Source organism: Misgurnus anguillicaudatus, chromosome 5 (genome assembly GCF_027580225.2).
Source record: "Misgurnus anguillicaudatus chromosome 5, ASM2758022v2, whole genome shotgun sequence".
Lineage (NCBI taxonomy): Eukaryota > Metazoa > Chordata > Actinopteri > Cypriniformes > Cobitidae > Misgurnus > Misgurnus anguillicaudatus.
Window position 1 is genome coordinate 29,208,156 of NC_073341.2, and position 22,013 is coordinate 29,230,168.

Sequence of the window (22,013 nt, forward strand, 5' to 3'; positions counted from 1 at the left end):
GAACAGCTCTTACATTTATTTTAGGCTGGGACTAGTCTAATCCCTGTCCGGGAAACCTCCCCAAATGTGTTTAACTTTTTCTTATCGAACCTAACTGTGTCCTGTTTGTTTTATTTGGTGGTTGCCTTTGCTTAAAAAATTGGTAACACATAAGGTTGTATTAGTAACAATTAGTTAATGAATAGCTAACATGAATTGACAATGAACAATACTACTGCATTTATTAATCTTAGTTGATCTAATTTCAGCATTTACCTAAACATTTACAGTTATGTTCTAAATAATAGCAGAGTACTAATAAAAGGGAATAAAGTGCAAAACTTTTTAAAAACAGAGTTTATTTCCATTTTTCAAATTTATTGAAAATATTACACATTCAATTACAAATCAAAGCATTAACATAATTTACAAGTCAATAAATTGATTGCAACCACTTACCTTAAAAAATTGAGTAAATTGAATGAATCATTTTTTTCAGAAAAATGGCGACTTCCATGTATGTAGATAAAAAGGACTCATTCTAAGTTTATAGACACATAACGGTTCATTATGAAAGGTCTTTATACACAACAGATAATATAATTTTGTATATTATTTTGCATTTCTGTCAAAAGAGCCCTCTAAAAATGACACACTGCACCTTTAAAGGGAAGCAAATAAAATGAATGTTAAGCTGTTCAAAAAATAGCAGTGTCAACATTTTTCTCTGTAGACACTTAAAAGTGAAGAATTTTTTAAAGATTTAACTGCACTTTATACTATTGAATTATTGTTATTTAGTTGCATAACCATTGTTGTTGATAACTGCTGTACATCTGTGTCAAATCAAGTCAACCAACTTCTGGCACCCAGAAACAGGTATTTCAACCCAGGATCCATTTCCTGTCAATTTTTAGGTTTTGCTTCAGAAAAATGTCACCCCACAAGTTTTCAATGGGGTAGAGATCAGGGGATTGAGATGGCCACTCCATAACCTCAATCCTTTTTGTCTGGAAACAAGATTTTGCCCTCTTGCTTGTGTGTTGTCTTGTTGAAACACCCATTTTGGGCACTTCCTCTTCGGCAATAGGCAACATAATTTGTTCAAGTATTCTGATGTATTCAAACTGATCCATGTTCCCTTGTATAAGATAAATAGGCCTTACACGGTAGTATGTGGTAGTAAAACATCCCAGTATCATGATTTTTTGTAACTATGATTTTTGTACTGTAAAGACTGCACTGCAAAAAATGATTTTCAAGAAAAAAAATTCTTAGTATTTTTGTCTTGTTTTCAGTAAAAATATCTAAATATTCTTAAATTAAGATGCTTTTTCTTGATGAGCAAAATGATCCAAGAAAATAAGTCTAGTTTTTAGACCAAAAATATAAAATGTAAGTGATTTTGTGCATAAAACAAGCAAAAAAAATCTGCCAATGGGGTAAGCAAAAAAATCTTGAACATTTCTTGAAAAAATTGCTTACCCCATTGGCAGATTTTTTGCTTGTTTTATGCACAAAATCACTTAAATTTGATATTTTTGGTCTAAAAATTAAACTTATTTTCTTGTGTCATTATATTATTTTTTAATATGAATATTTTTTACTGAAAACAAGATAATAATACTAAGATAATTTTTTCTTGAAAATCAATTTGCAGTGTGTGCTTTGAATTCAGTACCCAGGAGTCGCCTGAGGTTATGTTGATAACCGCTTGACCCCGAAAAGAAAAATGTTTCTCTCATCAGGCCACAAAATGTTATGCCATTTTTCTTTGGGCCGGTTGATGTGTTGATGTGATGATTCTTCTCATGCCTTTTTTCAACAATGGTGCTTTACGGGGGCTTCTTGCAAACAGCTTAGCTTCAATCGGATGTCTTTTGACTATCACAGTTACAGATAATTTTAGATAATCTTTGATCTTTCTAGAGACGATGAAAGGCTGAATATTTGCATTCTTCAATCTGTATTTGCTGTATTTGTAGTTGCTTGTTTTTTCCATGTGCTTTTTGTTGCCATTTTAATGCATTTGAGATAATTTAAGCTGAGCATCTTAAACTTTGCTGCATTTCTTTATATGAATAACTTTTTAAACTAACAGACTTTAGAATTAGAAACATTAGAATTAAACATTAAAAATTAATACATGCGGCAAAACTATTGTTTATTGTTTGTTCATGTTAGTTAATGCATCATCTAATTGTAAAGTGTTACCACAAAATGTCATTTTAAGGAATTGTTTAACCAGGGGTTAAAAATAATTCGTCTCAAAGAAGCCCAATAGTTGTTTGTTTTTAATTTTTCCCTTGCTTTTCAAATGAATCCAAACATTGATTAGTCAAAAATACATTAATATAACTAAAAGAAAGTACTTTATTGCTAACAGCTTTTGGTTTCTAGAACGTTCTGTGAATGTTAGTTTTTGGTTACCAAAACATAAATACAACTTTTCTACAATGTTCTTACTTGATAAAAAAACTACGAGAAACTAGGGCAGTGGTTTTCAAACTGGGGGCTGCGAGATGGTGCCAGGGGGGTCCCAGTTTTATGACATTTTATAAAATACATTAATTTATCATGAATTCTGTGTAATTAAACTTAAAAAATAATAAGCCAACTAACCAACAGCACTACTAGGTATAATTTTATATGTTTTGTTAAATTAAAATATTACATTTTAAAACAGTTTTTGTCATAAATTTTCTTTCGGGGGGCCGAGAAAAAATGCACTGTACACAAGGGGGGCCGCACACTGAAAAAGTTTGGGAACCACTGCCTTAGGGGAATGTTTTGTGTTTGCTGGGTTACCGGTTTTATAATATGTATTATTTATCGTGCAAAGGATGAAAACATGCCAATTATATTTCACATCACATTTATTTTCAGATAAAGAGACACACATTCTCACACAGGTGAAACTCAGAACGCCAACATTAATTTCTTGTTGAAAGTGACACAACCTTACATGCCACACAACATACAACAAATTGTTACCCAGCTCAAACAGAGTCAGGTAAAACTAGGTATAACCTTTCATAGTCTGAGACCTTACGTCGTTTTAAAATAAACTGCTCCTAAAAACAGAAGTAAGCTTGTTAGCTCTAGATCAGACTTTTATTATACTGTCACAGTATTTCTGTCTAAAAAGAAGCTTTGACTTCGTGAAAGCAAGCAGGTGGACTGAAAAGAATGAGAAAAATTTGATTGAACCCGAAATCCCAGACAGAAGAAAGGAAATCACTCACTAGCTCAATTCTACCTTCATTCTCACGATGAGCTAAGTCCTGTACATATTTCATGCTTTCAAATTACTAAAGTCATATACAGTATTTACACAAAGGCCTCACTGTTGTCATGCTATGCAGTCTGAATATATATTTCGGAGTAATATCAGGTGTAATATTTGAAGACAAGAGGAAAAATCTAATATATTTACAGAAGGCAAATAAAATCATATAAATTTGCGTTGCAATTTGCATTTCTGTTCTTTGTGTTTTCAAGTATTTGACTTTAGTTGGCAGACAAAAATGTCGTTTTTAAATCTTTCCACAGATAAAGAAAATAAGGTTAAATTGTTACAATGCAAAAGAAGAGAAAAAAAGGTTAAACATATGAACAATTAAACTTTGCAGAATAAAATATAAATAAATAAAATAAAATGACATTTCTGCTAAATTTTCTAATTGCACATGCAAAGCAAAAAATAGTGCAACAAAATTTAGCAAATACAATGTTCGCCTCTGCACAAGATCTGTAAAACTCATTTTAAAAGTCAGTTCCTTCATGTCTTTACCCTTTTTCACAAGATAAATATTTGGTGTTATTCAAGATTATAATAGCATGAAGACAATGTTTTTATAAGGCTAATGCTAATACTGGAACTCAATGACGTCCCAAATTTGCAGGATTGACAGAGTTTCAGCCACGCACCAGTTAAGACAACAACAGAAGAGTTGATGGGTTATACATATTTACACTATAAAACAATGTCAAAGTAATTTAACAAAAATAAAAAAAAATCAAACACGCAAAAAGAAACAGATAAACATTTAGTTACAAAAATAAGCAAACAAAAACATTTATGGCTTATATGATATTCTCCTGCTAAACAAACATCATTTACATTAAATTCCTCAATATACATACAGCTTTCATTAACAGGTAAAATCAGATCACACCGTAAGACTGTCAAATGATTGATTTCTTTCATATCTTACTAAGATTAATCAGATGACTATCAGTAAACGCCCCAGTCAGAGACTCCGTATTTAATTCTCAAAGAATTCAGTCACGCCTGATGTCTTCACCATCACGCGTTCTCAAACTTTGGTGACACGTCACATCATAAATAAATGATTCATGAATATCAATGAATGCCACACTTGCATAAACAAATTAAATGGCTCAAAAGACACTTCATTAGGCATAACCGCACTTCATTATAATTAGACAAAATAAATAGTAAATCACCACAAAAAAAATCACAAATGGCTTTTGTTGTGTTATATACATCTGTTCCACAATACAAATAAGTGTAAACAATATGAAAAAACAAAACCCTGAACAAATATTAACTCAGACATAAGCAGACGTAAATGTAGGGTCTGAATTGGTGTTCCTCTGTATGTGTGTTAGATCATGTCTCAGATCTCTTTTGTCGAGCACTTATTTAGGAGGCAGGGGGTCATTTGGGGTGGAGGGGGTCGCAACTTCTTTGTAAAAGTTCTCAATCTGGTCTTTGAACATGTTCATAACCACTGGCCTTTTGAGCTTCATTGTGGGACCTGAAAGAAAGAGAAGAGAGACCGTTTAAAATGTGTGAACGACAAAACAAATACAGACATTGAATGAAGAACTCAGATAAGCTATACTGCCATTAAGGTCATTGTTAAAAAATTTTTAACACAACACACAACTCAGATCTGGTTTTACATCTGATCTTCAGTACTGACCATAATCTGATACATGGATTTACTATATGGTATATACATTGGTTGCAATTTGTTATATCATGGACAAAATTAAAAAAAAAAAAAATCACATTTTTTATATTTTACAAAAAACTGTTCAGATAGGCAGCAATAATGACATAATAGGCAACCTCAAAGTATAAAATGCATACAAGTGGATGGTAATAACTAAACAGGTGCTCTTATATGTGTTGGCTTAATGTCTACTCACCCAGTTCTCCTCCAGGGATAGAGAAATCTCGTTCCAACACTGTCCATTTCTGGATGCGCTGGGCATTAGATGTGGCTTTCTCATTGACACGGTTGATGCCCTCTTGTATGGCGGCGTATACGAGGCGGTCACGCCCACCGGCAATCTCACTGACCCGTGTCGAGTTACTGCCGAGTTTGCGACACAACTCCACCGCTTCAGGTGTAAGTTCATCTTCAGGAATCCCCGTCTCACCGTTTACCTGAGACTGAACAAAAGAAAAAAGGGAAAAACGTTTTTATTCAACTGCTTTTTATGACGATAAGATCATTTAAACTAAAGAAATAATTCACCCCAAAAAGACCTTAATCATCCTCATCCAGATGTATTGTACATGACTTACTTTCTTTGGTTAACAGTAAGACTAAAACTCTCATTCTTGTGTGCCTCGTGATGACTAGCTGTCATATGATTTTATCATGAGACATGGGAAATTTCTCAAAACACGTCACGTTTGTAGGTTGCATATTTCAGAATATTAAAAATTATAAAGTTTACTATTATACTTAGTTAATCGTAAAATGTCGTAATATGCTTATGACTTGCGAATGTAATGCTCAGTTAAGTGAAATAACCAGGCTTGATGATGTATGCAGCCTGCATATGCGACCTCCGGAGGATGCAGCCTTCCGTTTGAAAAACGGCCATGCAAAAACCAATCAGCTTGTTTGAATTCATGCGGCACAGCAAGACCGACAGACGAATAACTTCACAGTACCGCGAGAGCGATTCGAGAATTCATACGGAAAGTCTGATTTCCAATTCCTCTCGCGGTACTGTGATGTCATTTTCCTGTCTGTTCTTGCAGCTCCGCATTTGGTCGGCATTTTCGCCGATCTGCGTTTGCGTTTCATTTGCTATAAGATCAAAATATATCGTTGTTTTCTTGTTAAAGTGACAGCTTTTTGATATATATTTTTAGTTTGTGTTCAGCTGACGTACGCAAGTCATTTGGGATGGCTTGAGAAAGAGTAAATTATTAATTTTAACATTTTGTTGACTTATTGATTTCAACTTTTATTACACATGTAAGTAATGCTTGGGGATGCTGTATAGTGTTAAGTAAATAAACCTTTCAAATGAAATGTGTATAAAATGTATTTAAATGTATGCAAAATTAATAAATTTCATTTTATATATATATATATATATATATATATATATATATATATATATATATATATATATATATATATATATATATATATATATATATATATTTATAAAAAAACGACATTTTAACTCAAGTCTTTTCAGCACAGCTCACTGCCACTAGAGGGCGTACAGATCCCAAAAAATTTTTTTTTTGCACTTAAACTGTGTAGTTACATATACTGTCCATTAGGTGGCAGCGAGTTTAAGGAAAATGTGACTTGTGTATGCCTTGTTATCTCTCTTGACTATACACCCAAGATCGGAGCAATTAGATGAGATTAGATATCCAGGAATAAGTTATCTTTGAAATTACATAAGGCCATAAGTAGATAAGTAATAAGGTTCACACTGGGGTCATTTGTAAAAATCTTATTGCGCACACACACAATAGATTTACCTTAATGGTAAGCAGCATAGAGAGAAACTTTCTCTTGTCTCCGATGAGCATGGCATTGCTTATCAGAGGTACAGCTTCTTTAATCGCATCTTCTATTGGCACAGGAGGAATGTTTTCCCCGCCGGCTGTGATGATCAGCTCTGAAATATATACATACATTTTATTACCTTCTCTCAAATGAATGAGTTCCATTCAAATCCGTAACCACATTATATAGGGACAGCATCTGCCTTGTGATCACCTTTAATCCGTCCAGTGATGAACAGAAAGTCATTCTGGTCATGTTTGCCGAGGTCACCCGAGTGCAGCCAGCCCTCAGCATCTATAGCCTCTTCGGTTTTATCAGGCATGTTCAGATAGCCCATGAACACATGACGACCCCAGAAACAGATCTCCCCAATGCCTTCAGCATCAGGGCTGAAAATCTTTGTTTTGACGCCTGGAATCACCTTCCCACAGCTGTGTGACAGATGTTAGATATACACTGGTTAGAAAACAGCCATTGCTTAAAATATCTGTTTGATTGATAGCACAACACTCATCATTATTCATGGCTGACTTGTTGAAGTCATTTCTAGATTGATTTGGATTTGGTGGAAAAAAATGGATGGAAAAAATAACAAATGATGGTGTATGTGTGTGTACCTGGTTAGTCTGAAGGCATCGGGAAGTGAGATGGTGTGAGGTCCTGAACTCTCACTCATGCCATAGAGCTCAAACAGTGGGATGTCCAGACTGAGGAAAAACTCTAGCGTGTCTTTGGTAATAGGAGCTGCTCCAGTGTAGCACATCTTACAGCGATCCAGCCCCAGTGCTTTCCGAACCTTCCTGAACACCAGACGCTTTGCCAGACGATAGTTTAATGGATTTCTGGTCATGTTGCCATTACTGATAAAACAAGTCAATAAATTACTCTCTATTAGCACAGTCTATATGTATTTTTTATTGTTTAAAAACTCACTTAGTGACGCATAATCTGCATTTTATTCAATGCATATTATTATTATTATTAGTATAATTATATTTACATTATAATTACATTGGCTTGCACCATGTAAAGAATCATTAAATGTAAAGAGCTGTTATGTTCAGTAAAGTCTCCATACTTAAATAGTACAGAATGTTACTGAATAAGATGATGAATTACTTTTTAATGAATTATGTTTTTGCTGTATGCCTAAATGAGAAGTGAGCTTTGCATTGTAAAGGTAAATACATATTCAAAAAATGTTACCCTTTATGGGGCGGCACATCAGTAATGTTTGTAAAAACTACTTAAATGTCCTAAAATGTCTGAGAACTGCCCCTATATCTTTAACTCATTTGCCGCCAGCCTTTTTTTGAAAAGTTTACCGCCAGCATTTTTGTGATTTTCACAAAAGTTTCCAAAAAAAACCCTCAAATATATAAAATGAAAGAACAGACCCTCTGCTTTCAAACAAACAATAAACAAACAAATCGAGAAAAAAGGTTTCATGCTATCTATATTTTTTTCTCTGCTTATAAACTCTTAAATATGGGTGTTTTTCATCAAAAAAAATTTTTTTGTGCAAAAATACTGAAATAATTGCATTTTTGTACAGGAATTTTGTTAGTGATCAGATTCAGAATGATTATTAAAACATAAATGCTGTGTAAAATTAATAAATAATTCCTTCTGCGCACAAACTATTCCTTCTGCGCATGCCTTGGCTCCAAACTGACGTTTTTATGTAACATGGCGGCGACCATGGTCGGACATTTTTGGTTTCAATTCATTACAATGGAGGGAGGCAACTTCGCGTCGTCCATCTTTTTTTACAGTCTATGGTTTTTATGCAAATGTTTTCTCTTAAATGACGAGATATCTTGTCAATGGCGGGAAAAAAGAGTTAAATGGTGTCACTTTAAGAAGTAATGATTCACAAACATTGTGCATTCTGTGTATGTGTGTACTTACAGCTCCATTTTGTTGAGGTTGGTCTGCAGACCCACATCTTTGGCCCAGGATGCCACTTTCCGGCGCACGGTGGACGATTTGGCTCCGATAGACTTCATCTTTTCCTGCATCTTCTCCCACACGCGAGGGACACCCATGAAAGCAGTGGGCCGTATCTCACGTAAGGTGTTAGCCAAGGACCCCTGGGACACACAACGATTTCTATTAATGAAAGATTCATGTGTGCATGTGTAACGGATGGCAGCTAGTGAGTGAGAGAGCTGTGCAGTAAGTAAACATCACTTCAAGAGGTCTTTTTAGCGAAAAACGCTAAAGGGTCATTGCCTTTTGCCTGCTGACACACCTCATTGGTGCAGGCAGATCATGTCAGTTTCTAACTTTGGGATCCAAAATCAAAGACCTTATTATACACCACCAAAACTGCGGCTTGGTGCACAGCTACACAGTCACTACCACTATCACATGCTCAGCATCACCACATCACACGGACAATTAGATTGATTGATTGTTAGAGATTTAACACCATATATGGCTATTTTCATCGCCAAACACAAATTAAATATATTGAAATTGTTATTAACGGATTAGTTACATTTTCAATTAAATCAGAACATCAAAAAGGTCTTTCTGTGCGTGAGAAGAGAGCATAAACTGACTTTGACTTGGCATGATGGGTCACGATGGTCCCCAAGATTTTTATTCTTTTCTATGTTTTATCATTAATCTTCACCAACAGTACACAAAATGTATATAAACTAATTTCTAGTAATAATTATCAATACTAAGTAGTTTGCACCATCATTTACATGCACTGCACCATCACCATACGTGCAAAAGCGTACACTGACCTTTAGTGCATCAGGCTGTGCGAAGTACGTGGCTCCTCCTACATTCATGGGGATCCAGATGTCAAGCATCTGCGCAGCAATATGACTAAGCGGCAAGTAGCTCACCACCATTTCCTGTGACTTATCTGCAGTTGTCAGACCCACATCTATGCCGGTTGAAAGTGCTGTCCATGTCAGCTACAAGAGGAGAAAGAAAAGCATTCAATACAGGAATATTTGGATGCCGGCCTGTGCCGAGGTTGCCAGCATGGGGCTAAGGTGTTGCTTTATTGTGCCTGATGTGTTTGGTGTGGTTTTTAGCTAGGATGTTGTGTGTGGTTGATAGGTGATGGCAGAATGGCACAAGCTATATGCTTTTTGCTTACTACTAGTGTGCAATACTAACAAGTATGAGAATGGACTCTAAAGGAACTCATTCAGTACGGTGTATATTTAATTGATGAACTCACGTTGTCGTGACTGAGCATGACTCCCTTCGGCTGGCCCGTGGTACCGGACGTGTAGATCAGCGTGCAGCACTGATTGGGTTTCTGGGAGCTGATGATGTCATCAAGAGGAGCATCGGGCTCATCGCGGCCCAGCTCCATGAACTCCGCCCACGTGTCGAATGTAAGCATTGCAAATTAATTTATTTAGCTTACAATTAATAATACAGAGGATACATTAAAAGTGACAATATTAAATTGATCGATTTACCGTGTAAAGATTGGGCTTCTTCTCTTTCAGCTGATCTTTGTACTGGATAATGGCTTTGAGGTGCGGCAGTTTATCCTGGATCTGAAACAAACACATGCACAAAGCATAAGAGGTCAGGTTTTTGTAGACATTTATCATTCTAGATCTGAATATAATGCAATAATATAAGGGTCTGTTCAGAATAGCTTTCTCTTACCTGTAAGATTTTCTGTAGCTGTTTGTTGTTTTCCACCACCAGGATGTTGGCCTGACAGTTTTCGGCTACATACTGGCACGCCTCCGGTGAGTTGGTGGTGTAGATTCCCACAGCCAAACCCCTGTTGACAATACAAACATAATTCAGCAAAAAAATCCTAAAGTATGTTATTACTACAACCAAAATGTAACCAAGCAAGACAGCAACAGGAAACTACATTAAATGCAAACAACATTCCCATCTCTGCCTTTTCTGACTCCACCTATGTGATACTGGTTACAGGTGCCTGTATGATATTAGTCCTACATGAAGATGTTTTAAAGGCGACCAAGTAGTTTATGGCACAACAGCGGCATCATTTGATCCCGATGGGAGGATTACAGCCCGTGTGCTGATAATGCACTATGCAAAACTAACCAGCATGCCTCTGGAGTTCGTTTGACACCAGCGTGTATCTGTTAAGTATCATTTATGGCTGACTTGAAGGCTTGTGTATATATAAAATATAGCGCAGAGGACAAAGCTAAAACATCTTACCTGCAGGTACATGGCACAACACACAACACCACACAGTTTATAAAGCAGGTGTTACTCTTACCCAGCTAAAATAGCTCCGATGTCAGCAATAAACCACTCGGTGGAGTTGAAACCAAGTATACCGACTCCGTGATATCTTTCAAGACCGAGCTGTGAACACACACAAATGCAATTAATTTAAACACATTACCACGTAATAAAAGTCTCAGAATCTGTGCTCTGAATTTTTTTTAAATGTTATTTTTATATTTCTAGGTTTAGATTTTAAATAATTCAGTTGAAATAAATAGGATCGGTATGGAAATTGTGTACTGTCACTTTAAAAAAATAAATTATTAATAGTAGATACTAATTTAAAAGGAACTAGTTCAGCTTCAGATGTTCATTTAAAAATACTTTATCATTAACTTTAACATTTACTTTGGATGACCAAAAGTGTTAAAGTACATGGTATTTGAAATTCTGGCCTTCTTGGACTTTATGATGCATGTTATTATTTTTTTGGCATTTGGGACTCTGAAACATCTTTTGCGAAGTCTCTCCCTTGTGTACGCTGCCACAAATTGACCTGAATTGCTCCCTCTGGGTCTCAGTCTATCATGTTATATCCAGTTTCATAACTAACAATAAACAAAACCATGGAAATCTGTCCACATCGGCTGGCGGGAACATGTATGACGTCCTGTTCCCCACAGGGAAAGCGTAACCAGTCGGGAGTTGACGTTCACCCTGAGCGACACGTAACTTGACACGGAAAAACTAATGCTGATGAACAAAGGGCCCTGCACACAACTATTATTCAGTCCATCATGTCCAGTCATCTATTGTCTCATTTCACTCAGGGGGTCAGACCAGATGCTCATGAATATATGATTGTTTTTAAATAGCTTTTTACTTGTAGTTTAACTTCAAACGTGTCTCCACATACTTTTATTTTATTCCATTACGCCATGTTGAGTCTGGAATGGGTGTGAACGGACCCTTGCGACACATTGATCTCTAACACTTTGTCTTGCATTAACCTAAAGTTAAATGCTTTACTCAAGGACACAAATGTCATTGAGATGGACTGTCATCTCAATAACACTTCAGTTCCCTTACTTTATATGCATTTTTATGCTTTTAAGGCATCTTTTCTTACAAGATTGTTCCTCTTATCAGGGGTTGTTTCAGTTTACAGTGTACAAGAATGGTAAACTGTCGTTATCTCAACAACAACGATGAAGATAATGAGAATTACTAGAGTTACTGAATAGCTTCACTATCAATGAGCAAGAGTAAACTTTTTTGTGATATGTAGGTGCTTGAGTCAAAACAAAAGCAATCGCAGACTATTGGTGTTAAAGATTTTCGAATATGGGCCAGGTTTATTACATTATGTATTGCTGCGAATTGTCCTGATTTAAATAAGCCTTTAAAGGGGCCATGGCACAAGACTTTAAGATGTCAAATAAATCTTTGGGGTCCCCAGAGCACATATGTGAAGTTTTAGCTCAAAATACCATATAAATAATTTATTATAGCATGTTAAAATTGCCACTTTGTAGATGTGTGCAAAAATCATAACATCATAAGGAGAGCCACATTTCAACTACCTATTTTTTTCATGTCCTTGTAGAGAATGGTTTACCAAAACTAAGTTACTGGGTTGATCTTTTTCACATTTTCTAGGTTGATAGAAGCACTGGGGACCCAATCATAACACTTAAACATGGAAAAAGTCAGATTTTCATGCCATGGCTCCTTTAAAGTTAAGTAGCCGGTCAAAATTTACGCATTAATAGCGTGTTAGCGTAAATTCATTTAAACGACACACTAATTTTATTAATGTACGATTTACGCAACGCGCAATTTCTTACCCTAGGCGTAGAACGTTGAATTAAAAGAGTATTAAAACGTGTTTTAAACTAATTTGTTAGAAAAAATTGTCAAAATAACAAAATTAATGTTTTTATAAAATGTTAAAATATGAATTTTATATGTATATATGTATTTGTTAGTGATTTTGTTTTCGAGCCTGGGATAGAGGATTGTATATCCTGTACCAGAAATCTTTTCAATAAAAAAATTCAATAAATAAATCAATAATTTTATTAATGTATGATTTACGCAACACACATTTTCTGACCCTAGGCGTAGCACGTTGAATTAAAAGAGTATTAAAATCTTAAAGTGTTTTGCGATTAATCACGAGTTAACTCATGACAATCATTCGATTAATCTAGATTCAATATTTTAATCGATTGACAGCCCTAGTCTTACAATCATCAAACAAATCATGCTGTGCACCGTATGCCATTGTTTTCTAACAAAAGTTATAAATTAAATGCATAACATTATATATGTATCATTTCAAGCTTCTTTGGCAAATTAGAAATCAGATTGATTTGTTTTATTTTTTGTTAAAAAATAAATAAATACTATTATTGTTTGCGCTCAAGTAGGGATGTGCAATAATTTGGAGGTGATTGTCATTGCGCATCTCGTCATTGAAGCCAGTTCGGTGATTAGAAGTACACCACCTGCCCTCAGACGGAGCGGCACTTACCACACAAAGCCGTAGTTCACCGACAATGAGGGCAATTTCGCATTAATTACCTCGGAGGTATCGCCTGCAATATGTATGCGATATGGCCCAGCTCGTCAGTGAACTACGGCTCTGTGCAGCAAATGCTGCCCCATCCGAATAGATGGCGACCCACTTCCAATCAAGGATCCGGCTCCACCGACGAGATAAGCATGATATTGCATGTGAATTATTGCGCATCCCTACTCTCAAATTGTAAATGATCCTTCTTGGATAAAACATCTGCTTAATGAATACATGTAAATGTAAAGAAATGAACATTTTGATAATGCTGCTAAAAATAACATTTATATAAAAGTCAAATGTCAATGACATGGCAAGTAGCATATGGTTCCTGCAATGTCCACTCGACAATACTCGGTACTTAACTTGTTATCATAGCTCTTACCTTCAGGAAACTCTTGGCAGCAGTGCGACAGGATTTGTAGTATTCATTGTAGGTCATAGATTTCCACTGTTCTCCTTCCTTCCACCCCAGCGCTGTGTAGTTACCATAGCGTTTAACCACAGTGGTAAACATCTGGTTTACAGTTACGGGGGTCTCGGCAGCGGTGCCGGATTCACCCATCCTGAGTTTCACCTCTCCATCCCAGCGTGTGGTTGACAGCTCTGTCCTCTGGGGTGGAAGTAAGAGAGAGTCGGGACGAGGGGTGGCACCTAAAGGACGGATAGAATAGTGGTACTGTTATTTCAAATGATATATAATCAATTTAAAGGGGCGGTGTGTCTTTTATGTGTCACTAAATGTAATTATATTTTTTGCCTTAACAATGTAAGTTTGTGAGCGCCTTTGCAATCATCGCTTTCACAATTTAGTTAGGTGCTGCCAGTAGTGCAGATATTACACACTGTGCCTTTAAATAAATCAAATGATTGGTGCAATGCACTGTGGTTTGTTCATCTGAAACGCCTACAACCATCTGCTACACCTACAGTTAACCATATATTTTCCCAAAGCTTGACTTGTAAATCTAGGGTCATGTGATTTCATGACACGATGACCTCACAAAAAGCCCTCTTATCTTATGTAAACACGAAATTGCAACAGCTCAGCGATGTAACTTCTGAAAGTTCCCACACGGATCAATTTCAAATGGCTTTGTAACTGTTTAACTTTATGCGTAAAAACTCATATTATGTGCCTGTTAAACTACATTTACATTTGTTTACATGCTCAGTGTCTAAAGAAATAGGAAGTTGGCTTCCACAGGGATGGCAGCTTCCTTTTCAAACACTTCCTCTCACCGAATGTGCGAAGATCCTATTGTGTGCAAAAAGTTAGGCAAGAGTTTTCAAGTAGGGAAATACTGAGGCTCATTCATGCTTATGTTTCCAGTGGGTTTGTCCACATGCACATGTGGTGGTTTTGGAGCCAATAAGAGCGTACGTGGCTTGTGTGCTCAAAGTGTTGGTTAAGCTCGCTGCAGTAGCTAGTGTGGTTGTGTGCAAATGAACAAGTTTGCATGTTCGTGTGAGTGTTTCATCCTCAAGTATGTTGGTTTGTAAGAGAGTGAGAATGTGTTTCATGTGTCTCACCCCTTTGCCTAAAGTGAGTTGTGTGTATGTGTGATCTCACCTGATTCTGTGTGCACGGCCTGTTGAGCTTTGGCATTTATCTGCTCTTCTCCAGCGCATGCTGACTCCTCCTCCGATGACTCACTGTAATGGAAATTAGTCAGGATTTTCCAGATGAGCAGCATTCATACCCAAAATTCTCTATTATGGATACTCGTGTGTATTGCTATAAAATCATCTATCAGTGTCAACAACCCTTGTGTCCACCTTGGACAGAAGGACCCAGCAAAGTGCAAAATACAATAGGCTTATATTTAATTAAATAACACTTCTGAATATGTATGTATACATTTATCAATCACTGTGAAATAGAAATAATTCAGTAGAACTGACTTTGCTATCGACTCTGTATTGACATCTTCCAGGGAAGCAAGACTGTCTCCTTTTCCATAGGACCGGAGGTTCATGTCTTCTGGATTGTCCGTCACTACAGATGTAGACATGGTTGGTGCTTCACAAGTGGTCAAATGAGAAAAGATGCACAATGTTAGAAGTAGTAGTGGTCAAATATTTGTTTTGAATGCCAATATATAAAGACACCAAGATGGTGGAAAGCCTTATGCAGTGCAATGATAGCAAAGTCACTGAAATTAAATGCACAATTATTTTACAGTACATGACATCTACCCAAAATTTATAATATTCTAATAATAATTATAATTTATAAGAGAAAATTTGTGACTGTGGGGTATTAATACTGTCATAACATGTTGCGGTTACTTATTCAAGCGGACAGACAAAGATGACAAGGTGACACACGCATTTAGGTCAAGCTAAAGTTAAATACAACACATGCCTCTTTGATGGCGGTACTTTCCATTTTCTCAAATAGGGTTTTGCATTTTCTTTAGTGAATCTATGGCACCCTGTGTTATGAACCCATTTAGTTATATAATCAATCTCTTCTGTAAGTCCCCAAAATCTCATTTCAATCTCTTTCGTAATTTATACACATTATCTAATCTAATGAATAAAGAGCCTTATTGAAAACCATGAAATGGCCAACGTTCCTGCTGGCTTCTTATCTATCAGGAAGAAGACTATTTTCAACAATGTTCTAGAAAAATCCCACTGCCCAGCTCTGTACTTTTTTCATTTCAAACCATAACCTCTGCACTTCTGGTGTTATTATATGTCGCTGGCAAGAAAGCACCTAAACAAAAAGAGAAAGTCAGACTAAAATAAACACATGGTATTAAAAACAAGCCAGATGTTGTTTTGGTTGTAAGGGATTTCTATAGTTGATGAAGGAGGTGGGGTGTGGAGAGGCATGGTGCTCGTGATACATAGAATCAGATGGAAAAAAGGTTGTTCATCATTTATTTTTATTCTTATCATAAGAGGTGGATGATCTTGTATTTATGTGTCAGATGATAATTATTTGTTGAACTGATAGACTTAAGGGGGTTGCACACTGGATGTGTAGCTCAGCGCCGCGTCGCGTCTAGGACAACTCAGAGGTATCGTGCACATTAAATAGCGCGAGCTTAGTCAGATAGCGTCTACTTCAAAATGCAAAATATACGTTGGCAGCCAATGTTAATCGTTAATGATTTGGGACAAATATGATGTTATTTCATGTTGAACTATGTGAGTGGCGCAACAGAGATTGGAGCAACTTCCTGAGTCAAAGCTGGGCGCCGTGGACAGGCGCCACCTGTCGGCGCCGGTGTGCATATACTCATAGAAAACAATGTGTTCGATTTGCTTAGAACGGCGCGGCACTGCGCTGAGCTGCGCGTCCGGTGTGTGACCCCCTTTAGTCTAGGATCAGATTTACTAACAGTTTGCGCCAGCACAAACCATCATTTGGTAATTAAATAACGACTGTCAGGATTTATTTAAGACGCGCATTGGATTATTAGCGCTGAAAAGGTGTGGTCTAGTTATTTTTGCGACTGACCTTATTGCATATGCATTTCTGGGAGTTTCCCTTCCAGACGCAAAATTTATAGGAGGAGAGTATTTGAATAATTCACACAACGCGATTTACTAATGTTTGCACGTGTGATATTACTGGTATTTGCACCATTATTTAACGCAAAACAATTGTAGTAAGAGGATTTTTTCACATTTAACTGTTTTTTTTTGGAATACCAGAGGAACATATTATTCAAAAATATAATTTGTCAAGCCATGTTATTTTTTATTTGATTGAGGAAATAAAAGAAGAGTCACTAGAAGTCACACAAATCAAGGTGTTTCAAAATTCTTGTCTTTTTTCAGTGTACTATGACTTCATTAGCTGGGATTTCACACCACACATTTTTAGCTGCGATGTCTGTGGTGCTAATCTCAAGCGCATCAGGCATTAGTATATCACCCCGCACCTGAGGAGCATCGGCTCTGCTTATTTGCAACCCTGAACTAATTTGCCCTGCCCTTAGTAGATTGTGTTGGTAATGGAAATGAGCTGTTGCGCCTGTGTTATTTTTCTTCTTTAGTAAATAACCTGCAGATATTATCACTCCCAACGGCGCTTTTTTGGAATTGCACTCTCACGCTTATTTGCCCTGTTTAGTAAATCTGCACTATATGATTGCATCAGCTCTTTAAAGGCAAGTTTAATGCAATATTTGAATCAGAATTAAAAGTTTTAATATTAGGCCTACTATAAAAAAATCTATAATATTACATGGGGGAGACCAATTTCAATTACCCATTTTTTCACATGCTTGCAGAGAATGGTTACTGGGTTGGTTGTTATTTTTCATATTTTCTAGGTTGATAGAAGCACTGGGGACCCAATTATAGCAGTTAAACATGGAAAAAGTCAGATTTTCTTTGGGAAATCCCTAAATTGATTTTTTTATGTTTGTGCTTTAGCCTACTTCAGGAAGGGCTTGTAAGAAGTGGCCCATGGTAAGCGTGAACTATGCTCGGGACAGTTGACAGAACTGTCACTTGCACACACAGGCCAGAACATCGTCACAAAGGTTTATCATTCGTACGTGTTTTAGGCCTTGTTAATTTAAAAAGCCTATTTATGCAAAGCAGACCCAAAACTTAATGCGCTGCTCACATGCTGTTTGGGAAGACCTTCAGACAGTGGGCAAATACTGGGTTCACGTTTCCTTTCGCTTGAACATACATATATTTACACAAATTCATTAAAAAATTTCATAATTATCCTCGTAAACGTGGTCTGTTGTGTATATAAACAATTCAGAAATAAAACGCATGTGTAACAGTATATTGGATCTGTACACTACATATACAGTACTGTGCAAAAGTCTTAGGCCGCCACCACCAGGCTTGTTGTTTTAGAAGTTTTAATGTCCATCCATATTTATTTTGTATCTATTTTATTAAGATACAAACACAAAATACAGGAAATATGTACAAAAAATAAATAATTTAATTTTCAGGACTAAATGTCGTCTTTAGGCATTGTCGGTGTTTAGTGTGACTTCTCTTGGAACTAAACACATCTTAATTGTTTTTGAGCAGAATGAAGTAAAAAAAGATAAATAAAATTAAAATTAGTGTTTAAAGGATTAGTCCATTTTCTTATAAGAAAAATCCAGATAATTTACTCACCACCATGTCATCCAAAATGTTGATGTCTTTCTTTGTTCAGTCGAGAAGAAATTATGTTTTTTAAGGAAAACATTGCACGATTTTTCTAATTTTGATGGACTTTAATAGAGCCCAACATTTAATACTTAACTCAACACTTTTTGAACGTTTTTTTCAACGGAGTTTCAAAGGACTATAAACAATCCCAAACAAGGCATAAGGGTCTTATCTAGCGAAACGATGTGTACTTTTAAACCACAACTTTTCGTCTAGGTCCGGTCCAGCGCGACCTAACGTAAATGTGTAGTTACGTAGGGTGGTCACGTGTTACATATATAAAACGCACATTTGCGGACCATTTTAAACAATAAACTGACACAAAGACATTAATTAGTATCAGTTGACATACAACAACGTAGGAATGGTCCTCTTTCAAGACACTTGTAAATACTGGGGCAGAGTTTCGCATTCGTCCTCTGTGACCTCTTGACGTCATGACGTATTACGTGGGGTCAGCTGGCGCATCACGACCGGATCTAGACGAGAAGCTGTGCCTCAAAAGTGCATACCTCTTAATTTCATTGTCAAAAATGACAATCGTTTCGCTAGATAAGACCTTTATGCCTCATTTGGGATTGTTTATAGTCCTTTGAAACTCCGTTGAAAAAAACTGTTAAGTGTTGAGTTAAGTATTAAATGTTGGGCTCTATTAAAGTCCATTAAAATTAGAAAAATCCTGCAATGTTTTCCTTAAAAAAACATAATTTCTTCTCGACCGAGCAAAGAAAGACACCAACATTTTGGATAACATGGTGGTGAGTAAATTATCTGGATTTTTCTTTTAAGAAAATGGACTAATCCTTTAAGAGATCCTGCAGTTTCCTGCTATTGCTCAAGTGGAAGGGGAGTTTACCCTAAAAACTTGACATATCAGTTTACATTTTTTATACAGTTTTTAATACTATACACATTTCCTGTATTTTCTGGATGTATTCTATTAAAGAGACTGAGAAACAATTAATATGATCACTATAACAATACAAATTTAATTCTGGCATGGTGACCTAAGACTTTTGCACAGTACTGTAGATCTTAAAGTGACAGCACACCAAATAATTTCCATGTCTGCTAAACACGCAAACAAAAAAGATAGATTACAATGAAATTGCCAAATTGGTCGCAATAATACCCAGCCCTAACAAATATGATTTAACCTCTACCCTCCCTTCTCCAGCCCAAAATGGGTCTCAGCATGCAAATCCACTACAGTGGTTGAGGTCACTGCTGAAAAAGGTTTCTCTACGGACCCGACCCACATGACATTACATATCTCTAATATTGCCCTGTGTGCTTTGAAGCTGGTGGGTGGGGGAAACTTTTACACGTGTATCCACAATTTACACGTGTTACAGACAAAATTATGAGCGTTGTTTACCCTTTTATTTGATACTGGCATTCAAGTACTCTAAAATGCAACTGAAAACCTAAATGGCCTTGACAAGTAGTCTACTATCCATCATTCCATTATCTAGAATTGAACATTCCACACATTTTTCCTTTCCGGAAAGGTTTTCGGTCTTTATCTCACTTTAATCAGCCATCTGCTGTTCTGTAGTTCATCTAAAGATAAACATTTGCAGACACCAATCTGCCACGTCAAGTAGAGAAAGCTCCCGTATATATTCACAGATCTTTAGATACGATCACTTGGAAACAACACGTTGGTTTTCTTGATAAATAATATATATACATTCGATTAAAGTGTAACATTACATCAGCTGACTGTAATTTCATCCCTCACTTAATATTTACAAGTGTCCAGCAGAGATCTACTATGGTCCTTGTGGGATTCAGTAATGAGCGCACTTGTCTTGTTGTATTTTCCACTTTGGCGTTGCTGTGGGACTCCAGGAGCAAAGCCCAAGATGAATCTGTTCACTGAAGAGCGAGTTCAAACTGAGATTCAGCACCTTACAGTGTCTTACACAATACAATGATCACGCTGTTTAACTCACACAAGTATTGCGAAACCAGCTGTTTTTCCTGGTTTACATTACATCCTTAATAATATGACTTTCCATAAATAGTGAGTCATAAGCACACTAGGTTGAATACATTATGATGCAACATTATTTACATGGCTACCCTTATTTCATGGCTCATCATAAGGATTGCAAGGTTTGTATGTGTGAACTGAAAAATGTTGTTAAGCTAGATAGTGCTTCATTTAATTCACTTCATACCTTCCTTGACTAATAGGAATACACTTTATTTTCCCTTCATGTTTTCTTATTTACAGCCATCAATATGAAGAGCGTGTGATGGTCATCTGCCCCACAGCATGATGAGAGAATACAAACACGGCAATCAGGCGTGGTCCTAAAACCCCATGTGTACACAAACCCTAATGGCCACACCTTAAACAACATAAATCGTGTCATTATTGATGATCTCTCTGCTGTCCAAACCGTCAAACATACAGGACACAGCACGATGGGTGAGGGGTGGGTTTCATAGATCTGCCAAGATCAGCCCCCGCCCGAAAAAATGACCATCTGTAAGCCGGTACTGATAGCTGAGTCTCACTGTATTCAACTGTATTTTATATTTAAATTGAAACTGAGTCTCAATGCTTATGGATGCTGAAATAAAGTCACCCAGCACACACAGGACACGCCTCTAGATTTAGATCAAAATTTACATCCATGCAAATACTTCAAACCGGATCATACACAGGCAGAAACATATATACACACACAGACACACTATATAGTATACAATAAACTCCTAACAATGATCTCTTGCTTATAAGTCTCACTCTTCGCTATATAATTTATCATCATCAATTTCCAAGTGCTAAAACATCATCATTCAAAACCATATAAGAGAAATGTAAACTTACAATGCATCCCTACAGGTGGAAAAACTCTGTCTTTGGATTTCCTGGTTCAAAAGCTTATTAGCGGTTTCCTTTGGTGTAAGTTAACGTTTCGATCAGATACAGCCGGCAGGCTCAAAAATGGTGGTCGCTTCCTCACGCTCTACTACTGTGCATCTACATTCATTTTCAAACAGTGAGTTCCCCTCCTCCATAACCACACCCTCATGGCATCATCACCCCCCTCCCAAAAACACTCTTCATTCTCTGATTGGCTAAAATCTCTCACACCACGGCACTCAACCCTCCAAATATGGGCATGCCCTTTGATGGAGAAGGGGGAGGAGCTTCGAAACACATGCACCACTTTCACTAGCATAGCAGCTTACATTCAGACAAATGTAGGGATGTTGAGGTTAGTGTAGGGTACACATCCACATCATCTTTAGAAATGCAAGCACAGCTGCGCTGACATCAGCCTACAGAT

General features: G+C 36.6%; 1 protein-coding gene across 1 annotated transcript; it reads right to left on the reverse strand.

Moving 5' to 3' along the window:
- Positions 1-2,837: 2,837 nt before the first annotated feature.
- Positions 2,838-21,722, reverse strand: acsbg2 (acyl-CoA synthetase bubblegum family member 2). Its single transcript, XM_055168200.2, has 15 exons — positions 21,551-21,722; positions 15,463-15,595; positions 15,131-15,213; positions 13,943-14,211; positions 11,029-11,117; positions 10,431-10,551; positions 10,235-10,315; positions 9,988-10,137; positions 9,539-9,715; positions 8,691-8,872; positions 7,397-7,639; positions 6,993-7,210; positions 6,752-6,891; positions 5,161-5,407; positions 2,838-4,763 (listed from the first exon to the last, which is right to left on the reverse strand). Exons 1-15 carry the CDS (start codon positions 21,555-21,557, stop codon positions 4,645-4,647), a joined length of 2,259 nt encoding a protein of 752 aa, XP_055024175.1. The 5' UTR covers positions 21,558-21,722; the 3' UTR covers positions 2,838-4,644.
- Between the last annotated feature and the right edge of the window lie 291 nt (positions 21,723-22,013).

What these genes read in the sequence shown, in the direction of transcription:
- acsbg2 (XM_055168200.2), bottom strand. An exon ending in GGCCGTGCACACAGAATCAG is followed by an intron (nt 14,212 to 15,130) that starts GTGAGATCACAC and finishes TCCGTCCTTTAG; the next exon opens with GTGCCACCCCTCGTCCCGAC. An exon ending in GATGCCTTCAGACTAACCAG is followed by an intron (nt 7,211 to 7,396) that starts GTACACACACAT and finishes TCTGTCACACAG; the next exon opens with CTGTGGGAAGGTGATTCCAG.